The 12,422-nt window shown below is 46.9% G+C and overlaps 1 protein-coding gene and 1 pseudogene across 1 annotated transcript in view; both read left to right on the forward strand.

The window, feature by feature from the left end:
• TNR (tenascin R) overlaps positions 1–11,739 on the forward strand; it is a 403,980-nt gene extending 392,241 nt beyond the window's left edge. Inside the window, 3 exon segments of the mRNA XM_025430226.3 lie at positions 3,425–3,586; positions 7,678–7,841; positions 8,975–11,739. Of these exon segments, the coding sequence (XP_025286011.3) occupies positions 3,425–3,586; positions 7,678–7,841; positions 8,975–9,094 (446 nt within the window). The 3' untranslated portion in view covers positions 9,095–11,739.
• Positions 7,092–7,566, forward strand: LOC112648641 (NADH dehydrogenase [ubiquinone] 1 alpha subcomplex subunit 3-like; annotated as a pseudogene).
• Positions 11,740–12,422: the final 683 nt, after the last annotated feature.

A 12,422-nucleotide genomic window follows, 5' to 3' on the forward strand; every position in this document is an offset into this window, starting at 1 on the left:
AGGACTGCTCCATTGTCCACATGGCCATCTTCCTCACACCCAAAATCTGAGCAGTGGTTAACCTCATTTGTAAACCCTTTCAGTGACTCCTAATCACCACCAGGTGAAAGCCGAACACCTTAGCAGAGCTCCAAGGCCCTCTCTAATCTACCTCTGGAGCCTGCTCCCCACCACCAAGTACCTCATTCCTCTCACCCCACCCCCATACACACACCAACACCAAACTCCAAACATTCAGAATCACTGATGCTTCCGCTGCAAAGAATACCTACCAGCCCACCATCTCCCTGTCCTGTACACCTGGGTGCCCATCTGTGGATATTCAAAGACCCAACTAAACTCCTCTTCCTCCATAGAACCTATCCTGCCCAATGTTCTCACCCTTTGCCTGTGGGAGAAATGGCACAGCATCCATTTTTCTCTCTGTCTCTCTTGACTATACTATGTAAACTTCTTTCAAGAGTGGGACCATATTTTAGTCATCTTCTAATCCCATTGCCTGTTATAGTGCCTGAGATGGTAGGTACTCAAAGTGTAGGCACCAGTCAATGTTAAGAATCTATTGAGTATCTATTAGGTGCCCAGATCTGCTTTGGCTGACATAGGTAATAAAACTGCAGTGTAAGAACATTGAGAGACAATATGAATAGGAAGTACTTTTACCTTCTAGGAGTTTGCATACAGCTTGAGAGACAAGTACAGTGTGCACAAACCGGCAGACAGGGCTTGTCCCCAGACCTCAGCCACGATGCACCGCTACCATGATTTTTCCATTATCTGTGAAGTTAGCTAAACTACCGTGCACTTAAATTTTCTCTATATCACTTGCTTTATTTAATTAAATCTACTGTTTTGTGAAAGAAACTTTATAGCATTTCCCAAAACGGAAACCTAATTATTTTGTGCCAAAACAAAAGGGAGCCTTAAAAATTAATACAATGAAGAGGAAAAAATATTCATACTAATAAATGATAGGTATTTTTAAAAGACTTTATTTATTTATTTATTCATGAGACACGCAGAGAGAGGCAGAGATATAGGCAGAGGGAAATGCAGGCTCCCTGTGGTGAGCCTGTTGCAGAACTCAATCCCAGGACCCGGGGATCATGACCTGAGCCAAGGGCAGACGCTCAACCACTGAGCCACCCAGGCATCCCAAACAACAGTTAAATCCGGGGGCTCCAAGCTTGATGTTGCTGTAGGTGGTACAAATGAAAGTTAGCAAGTGTTGGGTGTTCACCACAAAGTACTAGAACCAAGCTGAGACGGGGAGTCAGGGTTAGGATGCAAGTTAAGATTTCTCCTTCAACTATTAAGAAGGAGAATTTGGAGAACACCTTTCTCCCAATATGTTTAAGGTTTGTTAGTCCTTATTCCCAAAATATTTCTCAGATCATGAGAGATGCCACCCCACACTGAGAAACACTGGACCAATCTATGAACTACCAATGAAAAGGCACAGATACTCAGAGAGGGGAGAGGTCAGCTTTGGAGGAGGCACTGGGCAATGAGTCAGGAGAATGCAGGAGGGAAGGGGACAGGAAAAGAGGGAAGGCGGGGATTGTTCTGACATGTGTAAATGGTCTGGTAAAGAAACCATCCAACCAGAGGAAAGGTGCAGGTCAGGGAAATAAGAAAATGAGGGTGGGTGGGTTGAATGAAGGCACATTGTGGTACCTAAGGCCAGGAAAAGAAGTCTTGATATAATGTCATAGGTAATGGGGAGCCAGTGAGGACTCTTAAACAGAGGCATGGCCTGGTGATCTGTAGTAGGGCAGCAATACTCAGGTTGAGGGTAACTATGACCCATGGTTTGTATCCTAACTTGGGTTCCCCAGAAGCAGAGCCAGAAACAAGGATTCTTGTTCAAGAGATTTATTCAGGGAGTGTTCTCAGGAGCAGGGGAATGGAGGAAGCTAGATAGAGCAAAGAAAAATGTGCAAAAATGTGGTTTTGGTAAGAGATGATCTTCAGTACGATCCTCAGAGAAACTCTGGAGCATGAACTGCTCCTCAGAGTTGGTTCCCACCAGGGCAGGGGGCTGGCCTTTTGTACTCCCTATACCAGGCATTAATAAAGAAAGGTCTGCTTCAAGGCACAGGGGAAGAAGGTAGCTTCCAAGGGGAAGTGGCTCCTATTTAGTCAAGGGCAATTATCTAGGAAGAAGGCAGCCGTGAGCTGTTAGCAGCCAACACATGTAGTTGCTGGGGCATATGCCCACCATCTATTACGGGCATCTGGCCAGGCACCCTCAGGATTCACTACATCCACACAAGCACAAATCTAGGGTAGGTTTTGGGTCAGCAACCCAGCAAACAGCAAACAGCCTTCAATTTATAATCAATGTGAAGCTTTAAATCTCAAACAGGATAGGGAAACAGAAAGACCCAGGTGGTCCTTAGCTAATAACATTACTTCTTTTCCACAAAGAGATTAGCCTAAGTAATCTCTAAATTCCCTTTCATCTGCACGATTCTTTTATTCTCATCATGGGGTACTCTGATAGATATCAGGTATGACAGCAAAGCAAGAGGACCTCGGTTCAGTAGGCAGATAGAAATCGGGAGGAGATCAGAGATCACCAGCAAGGCAAGGTGAGTGGTTCAAAGTCTGGACAGGTAGGTCAAAATCAGAAAGTCCCGGAGTACAGCCAGCCGGGGCAAGCGGACAACGGAATAGATAGGAGAAAACATCACCGAGGAGGATGTGGGCTCACAGAGGTTTGCACCTTATGAGGATTTATTAGACCAAGGCCCTTGGAAGCTTAGAGCCCAAAGAGAAGCAGAGGGGTGAAAATAATCACCCAGAAGACCAGTGCAGAGGTGGCAATGCAAGCTGCAGCAGGTAGGTTAGACAAATGGCAACATCCCCTGACTTGGCTATAGGAACCCCAGGAAGGCTGGAGGCTGAGAAAGGGGGAGGCGGTGTAATGCAAGACGAACAGAAGACCCTTTGCAGCCTATCTGCAAACGGCGATGATGCCAGGATGCCTGGCTCTCCCGTGCTCCTAGCACCGGTCCTGAACTCCTCTGATCAGTGTTTCTACCTCTGGCCTCCTACCACCCACACCAAAGGCTGCATGCCCACGTAATGCCTCTTGTCATTTTCAGCCAACACCATGGTCCGGAGTGGAAGGTGGGAAGGGACAGGGCCAGGAATCCTGAGGTTCAAGGCTTGTCTATTCTTGAGTCAAGACTGGCTGTTAGGACCCCCGAGCTGACCTGCGGTAGAAACCCATCAGCAGACCAGGGCTTGTCTTTTTGCAGGAGGAATTTCTGAGTCTGGCAAGGTCTGTCTGATAAACGGCCTGAGACGGGCTGAGGGCAAAAGCAATCCGCCTCCCCTTCCTCCTCCATAACATCCAGGACTAGGCCACAGTCCCGCCTCCCTCCCATCCACCTGCATCCTCGGCTCTTCCCCACAGGGCTGGACAACATACACAGGATCACATCCCAGGGCCGCTACGAGCTGCGCGTGGACATGCGGGACGGCCAGGAGGCTGCCTTCGCCTACTACGACAAGTTCTCCGTGGAGGATGCTAGAAGCCTGTACAAGCTGCGTCTAGGAGGCTACAATGGCACTGCAGGTACCCTGGCCCCTGAGCAGACCCCTGGCCGGGGGCACCTGCAGTCTAGGTACCACCCTCTGCCACAGTCTAGGCCTGAGCTGCCCCGGGGAAGTGGCCGCGCCCACCCAGCAGGTGAATCCCCTGCCAGCCTCAGGGCGCGGGTGGAGGGCTGGGAACCACCGGCGCTGGTTCGGGCTGTCCCTTACCCACCCCGGTGACCCGAAACCAATTTCTCAGGATTTCAGTTTCCTCGTCTGAAAAAATCACGATAATGATGCCTGCCCCACTTCACAGAGTAGTCAGGACAAAAATGCAATCAATGCAATGAAAGTACTTTTAAAGTTCAAAAAAAAAAAAAGTGCAGTGTGAGGGCAAAGGATTATTTTTCTTGTCTAGATTAATCAATATGGGCTCTTATCCAACGACAGCATAATCATCTACTGTCTGGCTAGAAATCTCCCCCTGCGATGACATCTAGGAAACCATCTTGCAACTAATGGAAATAAAGCAGACTCCTCCATACTCTGAGAGGACCCCTCCCCTCAGCAGTCAGAAAGCAACGCCTGGGTCAAAGGCAAGTCAGAGAGCTAGAATGACCCTCACTGGCCACATTTCTTCTCATTCCTCCACAAGAACCAGAAACATGGTCATGTTTCCTGTATAGATTTTTATGACATTTCTACTAAGTAGAACAACCATCTCTATAAGCTCTGTTGCATTAGTAGTTTTATCAGAATATAATATCCAGTCTGCTTCTTAGGCTTTGCCAATCTGTTTCCTGGGTTCTATTATAGCACTTTTCATAAAGCCTGTTTTGCCGAACATTCTACTGTTTGGTACATGGACTTATTGGTCCTTTCATTAACCCTAATTTTGGGGCTAAATGCTAATGTATAATTTTAGCAGCGTTTTTATGCTTTCTGGAATTAGGAAGATTATCATGGTGTTGCCCTTCGAATTACTGCATCTGTCCAAGTATTTCTCTTCCCAGCCAGGTATTCTTACTCTGTAAAAAGACACACTGTGTTATTGTTCAAATCGGAGATTATTCCCAACAGCAGTGGGTCAGATCTGCCCGGAGTGCCCTCAACAAAAGTTCCAATTTACCACACTTTGGACATAAAAAGAGCCACTGAAATGGAGTATATTAAACAACATGTCAGACGAATCATTTTTTTAAAAAACCTGATACAATCCACTCCCTAAGATTGGAATTGTGCCTGTAGAAAAGCAGTTTTTATTCTTCCCACAGGAAGAAAAGCAAGCCTTGCCCCTTGCTACCATGTCCTACCTTCCTCCAAATCCCACCTGCTCCAGGCTTCTTCTCTCTGCCCCCTATAGGTCCAACCACTATTGCCTTTACCGCAGCTCCATCTTGCTCCCAGGCCCAGTGGAGGGCAGGACTATGGGACTGCATCCTACTTTCATGTCTCATAGGCAAATGGAAATCCTATGAGCAAATTGGCCAGTCATTATAAATTAATTACAATCTGATTCCTCCCTTGAAATGTTCAGTTCATCTTCCTCAGAAAGTGAAAACCTGGGCTTACGTAGGCTGCTCCTTCCTCTGGGCAGCTCTACCCAATGGTTACTTTTTCTAGACCAGAAGGTCTCCAGTGGGGAAGAGCCCATCCTTTCTTTCCGACATTTAGCATCACCCAATTCCTCTGGCTTTTATCTTAACTTCCTAGGCCAATGAATGCCCAGTAAGGTGGAAATGAGTACCATTTGGCCTTAATGGTAACAATCCATCCCATGGCCTCTAAATCAAGTTCAGTCCTTTCTCCTGTCCCCATTTCTCAAGGTTACAAATATCTAAGTCTCTAATCAGGACTCTAACTGGATTAGAACTGAAAACTCCAAATCAAGTTAGAAATAAGAGGTTGTTGAACAACCCTTAGAAGTTCATTGTACAAGTTACAGGGACTCAAAAGAAGCATAAGACTTGGCCTTGGCCTCTGTAAGAACTAAACAGCTATTTTTAAAAAGAACCACAAAAGAAATGGTACTCATTTCCACCTTACCGGGTATTCATTGGCCTTGGAAGGAGCAACATCTGGCTGGGATTCCAATGGTGAGGGAAGGCAAACCCTGGATGAGAAGTCATGAAAGGAGCAATTTTTGTGGAGGGAAGGCAGGCATGAAAGGCTTGGCTCCCTAAGGCAGGATGTGAGTTCAGAAGAAACAGAAAGAAGATTGGTGGAGTAGGGTGGAGCTAGACCCTGAAGGGCCTTGAAACCAAGGGAGTAGTCTTACTATGGTGAGCAGTGGGGAACCACGGTAGGTCCTGAGTCTTTTGGGTTTGAGGATACTAATGTGACAGCCATACACTGGAGAAAGTAAATCTGAACGAAGAGCAGAGATCGGCTGGCAGATGCTGCGTTAATCCTGATAGGAGATAACAGGAGACTTGACTAATGTGAGGGATTAAGAGAAGGGTATAAATCTGAACGGTGGCTTGAGAGAGAAAAACCAAGACTTAGACAATGTACTGAATATGGATATGAGGCAGAAATGAGAAGGGAAGCCAGATTTTGGAAGGAGATAAAGACTAACACCAAGATATATCCAAGGCAGTAGCAGGCAACATCGGAATGGAAGCTGGAGAGAATTATTCCAGGGCAATTTGAGAGGAAATTCTAGAATACAGAAGGATAAGCGGAAGATGAGAAGATGTGAGATGGGTAGAGGTAACAGAGTCAAACTGATATAAAGAAAGTAACGGATTAATCCAAGAAGTTTTAAAGATAAAGGCTATGAATATTATTTAGGATTAGAGGAGGTAAAGATGCTATATATATATTAATATATATATATATTATATGAAAAAAATAAGAAATCTTTCCTGCCTTCTTCTGGATCTGAAAGAAATGGGAAAGAATGAGTGTCAGGTACTGGGATTAGCTCTCAATGGACACAAAACCGGAATCCTTGGAACCTGGGAAAAGAAGATGAAAAGGATGGGACAGAGACATGATATGTTGAGTTACAATCCAACTGACCTGAGGGGATCAGGTTTCCTCACAGAATAAAGTTCATCCCCTCACAGTTAAGCTGTGGTGGGAAGCAGTAGGGCCATTGAGTGGCCACCATGAATGTGGACTCATATACCACAGATGACCCAAAACTGTGGTCTCTCCTGGCTTAAAGTAACCTCAGAAGCATCTATAATAATGTTCATTCAATAGCATGAGCTGACATGATTAGGATTTTCTCATGATGTTTTCTCCTATGGACAGGAACTCTAGCTTGCTGAGGTCCCTTTTTACATGTGGCATCAAGTTCTGAATGTGAGGTTTTGGGTGAGGGTTGACCAGGCCAAGTAAACCATGGAGAAGGCCAGGCCATAGATGCATGGTGGTAACCCAGATTGACTCAAGTTGCCATGTCTCATCACTGTCTCCTCTGGAAATAAAAGAATCATGAATGCTGGTGCCCAGTGCAGGCCCAGAGGCAACAGGTAGGGAAGGTAAGGTGGACTGAGTGGACAGAGCTCGGAGCAGAAGGTCAGAGGGATGAGGAAATGAGTTGCAGAGAGCAGTATCGAAGAGCTGACCCAGGGGATAAGGTGGAGTTAGAGTTCCATACAGTCTGGCTGAGGGAACAGGTGGAAATGGGAGAAGTAAATGGAAAGTTCCTTAAGTAGAGGGTAGGTTTGTTGGGAGTGGGCCAAACGTCCAGAGAATCCTGACAAAAGATTAACAAATCAGGCTGCTGCCACCACAGAGACCAAGATGGTCAGGACAGTGACCCTCCTTGCCCGGGTCTCAACGCCTTCCTCAAGGATGCCTGGACCAAAGAGCCGGTGCTGGTCGCACCCTTCACCATTGGGGGCCTCGCCGTGATTCTGCCCACCCTCAGTCCCTTCACCAAATATGCCACCATGATCAACCAGGCCACGCCCTACAACTATCCGAGATGATGGGAACATGCCCGATGTGCCCAGCCACCAGCAGGACCCCCAGGGCCCCAGCCTGGAGTGGCTGAAGAAATTATGAGTGGTGACATGGAGGCGGCCCCTCCCCTATAGCCCATAAAATGCATAGAGTGGAAAAAAAAAAAAAGACTAACGAATCAGATGGCCTCACAGAAGCATCCCTTTTTTACAGGGGACTCTCTCAGCTATCATCAGGGGCGCCCTTTCTCCACAGAGGACAGAGACAATGATGTTGCTGTTACCAACTGCGCCATGTCTTACAAGGGGGCCTGGTGGTACAAGAACTGCCACCGGACCAACCTCAATGGGAAATATGGAGAGTCCAGGCACAGTCAGGTACGTGAAGCTCGCCACTGTTATGAATGACCCAGACCTATGGAACCCACCATCCCTTAGCTTTATGTGTTCAGTGCACAAGTGAGTCTTACATTTCCCTTTGTAAAAATAAAATACTAAGTCTTAAGAAAGGACTATCATGAGTAATGTAGGCCCTGGGATAAGGACAGGACAAAGCAGATGCCAGAGGAGGGAAAGAAAAGCATCTGGACTCAGGAGCTAGATAGAACTCACCCAGAGAAGCCCTTGACCACCAGTACATTCCATTTCCTCACCTAAACGATCCCATGGAGAGTTTATCAATTTTAGAGTCAGCTTCACAGGCTCAACTTTCTCTAAAGAAGGGTCCCATGGAAGGAGAGGTCAGATAAACTGGATTGTAATTCCCCATTAGAGACCACAAGTCCACAGGCTGGGCTGGGTGATAGGGTGACCAACTGGACCAACTGGACCAACGGAGACTTTCCCATTTTGGGCACCAAGGGCCAGCAGCCAGGGAAACCCCTCAGTCCTGAGCCAACTGAGATGGCTGGTCACCACAGGTAGATACCACCCGAGTCTCCCATCAGGAGTGAGCAGTCAAACACAATCATTCTCCACAAAATGCCCAGTAGACTATGGGGATTTTGAAATTCAACACGAATAACTGGTGCGTGCAACCCCTGACAGCCAAAAACATAAAGCTGGCAGTTAAGAAAGTGACCTGATGTGCAGTCCTGATGCACACTCAGGCCATAGGCATGCTTAAAAAGAAAAGCTGGGGGGCAACTGGGTGGCTCAGTGGTTGAGCATCTGCCTTCGGCTCAGGGTGTGATCCCGGGGTCCTGGGATCGAGTCCGGCATCGGGCTCCCGGTAGGGAGCCCGCTTCTCCCTCTGCCTATGTCTGTGCTTCTCTCTCTGTGTCTCTCATGAATGAATAAATAAACATTTTTAAAAATTAAAAAAGAAGAGCTGGAAAAAGACTCTATTCCTCCGACCTTATCAGAAGCTGGACCACAAAGCTTCATGTTAATAGAATACGGCCAAATTCTCATCTTGGATTCCCCACTCCTGGTGTTCTCCCTTTTTCAAGTTGGGTGTTCCCTCTGGCAGGGAGGCAATGGCCTGACGTGCATGTCTTTCTCCTTCCCAGGGGATCAACTGGTACCACTGGAAAGGCCACGAGTTCTCCATCCCTTTCGTGGAGATGAAGATGCGCCCCTATAACCACCGTCTCCCAGCGGGGCGGAAACGGCGGTCCTTGCAGTTCTGAGCAGCGGTGGCCCTGGGCCGACTGACCCTTTCTGTCATTTGTTTGTATTTTATAATATGAGACAAGGGGTGGGGGGTAAGAGTACTGTGCTTTGCAACATTTGAAGGGCGTTCAAGGAAGCAGGACATAGCTGCTTGCGGTTTCTGCTGTCCCGGGCCTGGGCCTCGGTCTCCACGCTCCCTCCCACCCAGTCATCCCTAACCTTTGCCTCCCTTCCCACTAAGGAGGGAAAGTCGGAAACATTTTAAAGAGACCCATGGAAAGGCAGGTCCCAGAATCAGATTGCTATGGCAACAGGCCTTCTTTTCCTGCCCTCCTAGGAGTTGCCTGGCATTCCAGGTATCCGTGCTCAGGTTACCGCCTTGGATGGTCAGATTCTCACAGCAGCCCCTGGGAGAAGCCTTGGGAAGAGAGCTCTGCCATCCACACCCCTTGAGAGGAAGCAGATGAACCTCACCCCATCCCAACAACCCAAGTCCTTTTCAATGGGCCAAAGATTGTCATTGCCTGACACTCTTACCAGCGAAGTGTCCTATTACCTTTTAAGAGCAGTCGCCTCCTTCCCCATCCCAAGCAATTCTGTGCCTATGTCCATCTTACCCTTAGACCCCCATGGTCCCACAAGCCCAAGGCATTGTCCACACCTGGCCCCAAGCTCCACAGTGGCCGTGTCCCTGAGGGTCCTAAGTCCTTGCTCCCTCTCTTGGGTCAAACGGAAGAACTTCCTTTTGTGGGCGAAAGGGTCTCGGAGATGGTGGCAGTTTTCACCCTTTGGGGTCAGACATTGAGGAAAGGACAATAGTAGAAATCAGGGCATCTGCCATTTGAGATTATGGTCCCATGGGAAACAGAGATCTTACCTGGCTCTATTTTCATGTTTCTAGTCCTATCTGTCATGGATTTTCTTTTCTTTTCTTATTTCTGAATTGCAAACAGAAGGCCTCATTTCTGTCTTCAGCCAGGCTCTCCTTAATGTGGGTGGCTTATTAAGAGTCAGAAGAAGTTATGTGATCAGCCAGCCATTCCTTTGACTGACAATTCCTGGAAAGAGGTGAAATTCATGGGGAGTTGTTTTTGTTTTTTGCTCCTTTTTTTTTTTTTTTTTTTTGGTCCTGTGGGAAATAGGAATGACCTCTCTAATGAGTTGGCATCATGAGAAGCCTTTCTCCATCTTCTTTTATTATTCTGCCTCTGAGAGGAAAAATGAAAAGTGCCAGAGGAAATTACATCTGGAAATCCAAAGGTGAACAGGGGACGACTGTGGGCCTACCTCCCATTTTATGAGATGTGCTCTCTTCACTACCATGATTTGATTTTTAAGCCCAAGAGAGCTGGAGGCTCTAGAAACCATGACCCTTTGACTTCTCCAAATCAAATGTCAGGTGCAGCCATCCCTGCAGCCTCTACCGAAATCCATAGCCAGCTCCCCAGTTGCCCTCCCCTTTCCCCTCCTCATGGTCCTGCAGGTCCCACTTTTGTTTTCTGTAATCCCCGTGGTTAGCCAAACTAGGGCATCATGTTCCTTTCCCAACCAGTTGCTGGAAAAGCCTGAGAGCTAGCAATTTCCTAATGGAAATAGCTGCACTCTAACATGATTCTGATCCCCAAGAAAAGATAGTCCCTTGGGCTGCTGATCACACTTTATGCTTACAAACCCCGGGGCTGGGACGTGGAGGCCACATAGACACTTCCTCAGGTTAGCTTGGGCTTCAAAAGAAACCCAAACCCCTTGTCCTACTAGAAGGAGGACAAGGAAGAAAGAGAAACAGTCCTTTCAAGAAATGTGTAAACTGAGAGATTGAGCTAGAGAATGGAACACACCAGTGATTACTAGGAAAGGAAGCAAGGGCTAAGGTATAGGCCCCTCCTCTACCATGTCATTGGCTCTGTGACATCATTGTTTTCTCACTCTGTGTGGGACTCAGTTCCCCCTCCCCCAGGGGGTTGAATGAAAGTTTAGACTAGACTGGCCACCAACTTCCTTTTCAGTTTTGATGGTCAGTAGTGCAAGTTTCCGACCTGAAAATCTAATTAGAAATTGGCATTGATGAGAGAGTGCAATTAAGTAATGAAAATTCACCAGGAGCCCTGCTTTTTTTAGGGAAAGAGAGACGGAAGGAAGGAGGGAAGGACGGAGGAAGGAAGGCTGAGATCATAAATAAAACACACACACACACACACAGAGGAAAAAAACATTGCAGAAAAGGTAATGTCACGTAAGAGGCTGAGTTGATTTTGCCCATAAAAGCAGATTCCAGGGGCCTGGGTGGTGTTAGGACAGCCTACCTCATCAAGGCAACTGACACACAAAAAAAGATTATGAGTCCTTATGTGGTCAATTCAGGTGAAAGCTAGGAAGTATCAGAGGAAACCAAAACCCACCTTCCTTTCATTACAACCATTTTACCCTATGGAACATTTTTATAAATAGTATCAGCAGCATTGCCTGAATTCATTTCAAAAACTTTTAAAGCAAGAAAAAGACTTCAAAGATTAGCTCACCCAACCTCCTATAAAAGGATGTATATATTGCTTTTATTAAATTGAGTGATTTTCTCACGAGTTTTCTCCATCTTCAAGAGGCACTGTGCCCCGTTCTCTCCTCAAGATCCATGATCAACTAAACTCAAAGCTTTTTAATTTTACTCACTGATTCCTGCTTATTTTGTTCCTCCAAATTTATATTCTTCCCAAGGGTGGATCCAGTAAACATACTCACAAAGCACTGACCTACACACACCACTTTCTCTTGCGGGACTGACAGGGCAAGAAGTGGACCCTGCCTAGAGGCAATTTAACTGTGGGATTAGGATTTAATCCCAATCCTAATCACAGGTGTTTACAAACAAAACCTCCCAAGAACTGCAACAGATCCACTACCTAGATCCAAGATCCAGATAGTTTTCCCTTTTCTCATTTCGCCATTAGATAAAGATAGTTCCCAAGAGAGTAACTCACATTCTCCAGGGTTCTTTCTGGACGGTGGGGGAGGGAGATGGAGACAACAAATCTGTTGGCCTTGTAGACTGGATTTAAATGGAGGGAGAGACTTGCTAGGTGTGGCCACAAGGTGGCGATCACCCCCCCACCTCCCCCCACCCCAAGTGAAACCTGGTGGGGATTGAGGACTGCAAGCCCCTCAGGGGGTTCCAGGAGAACTCACACCAAAACAAGTTTCAGGAAAACCAACCAACAGATTTCCACAGGAGGTTGAACTGTAAAAGAAGAACAATAAAAATGGCAGCGAAGAAATGCAGAGCCAATTTCCATGAATAGTTAAATCCACCCTACCCGTCTCCCCTGGGCTGCTCCAGAAGTGCTAAGACCC

The sequence above is a fragment of the Canis lupus genome, chromosome 7 (genome assembly GCF_003254725.2).
Source record: "Canis lupus dingo isolate Sandy chromosome 7, ASM325472v2, whole genome shotgun sequence".
NCBI classification, from domain to species: domain Eukaryota; kingdom Metazoa; phylum Chordata; class Mammalia; order Carnivora; family Canidae; genus Canis; species Canis lupus.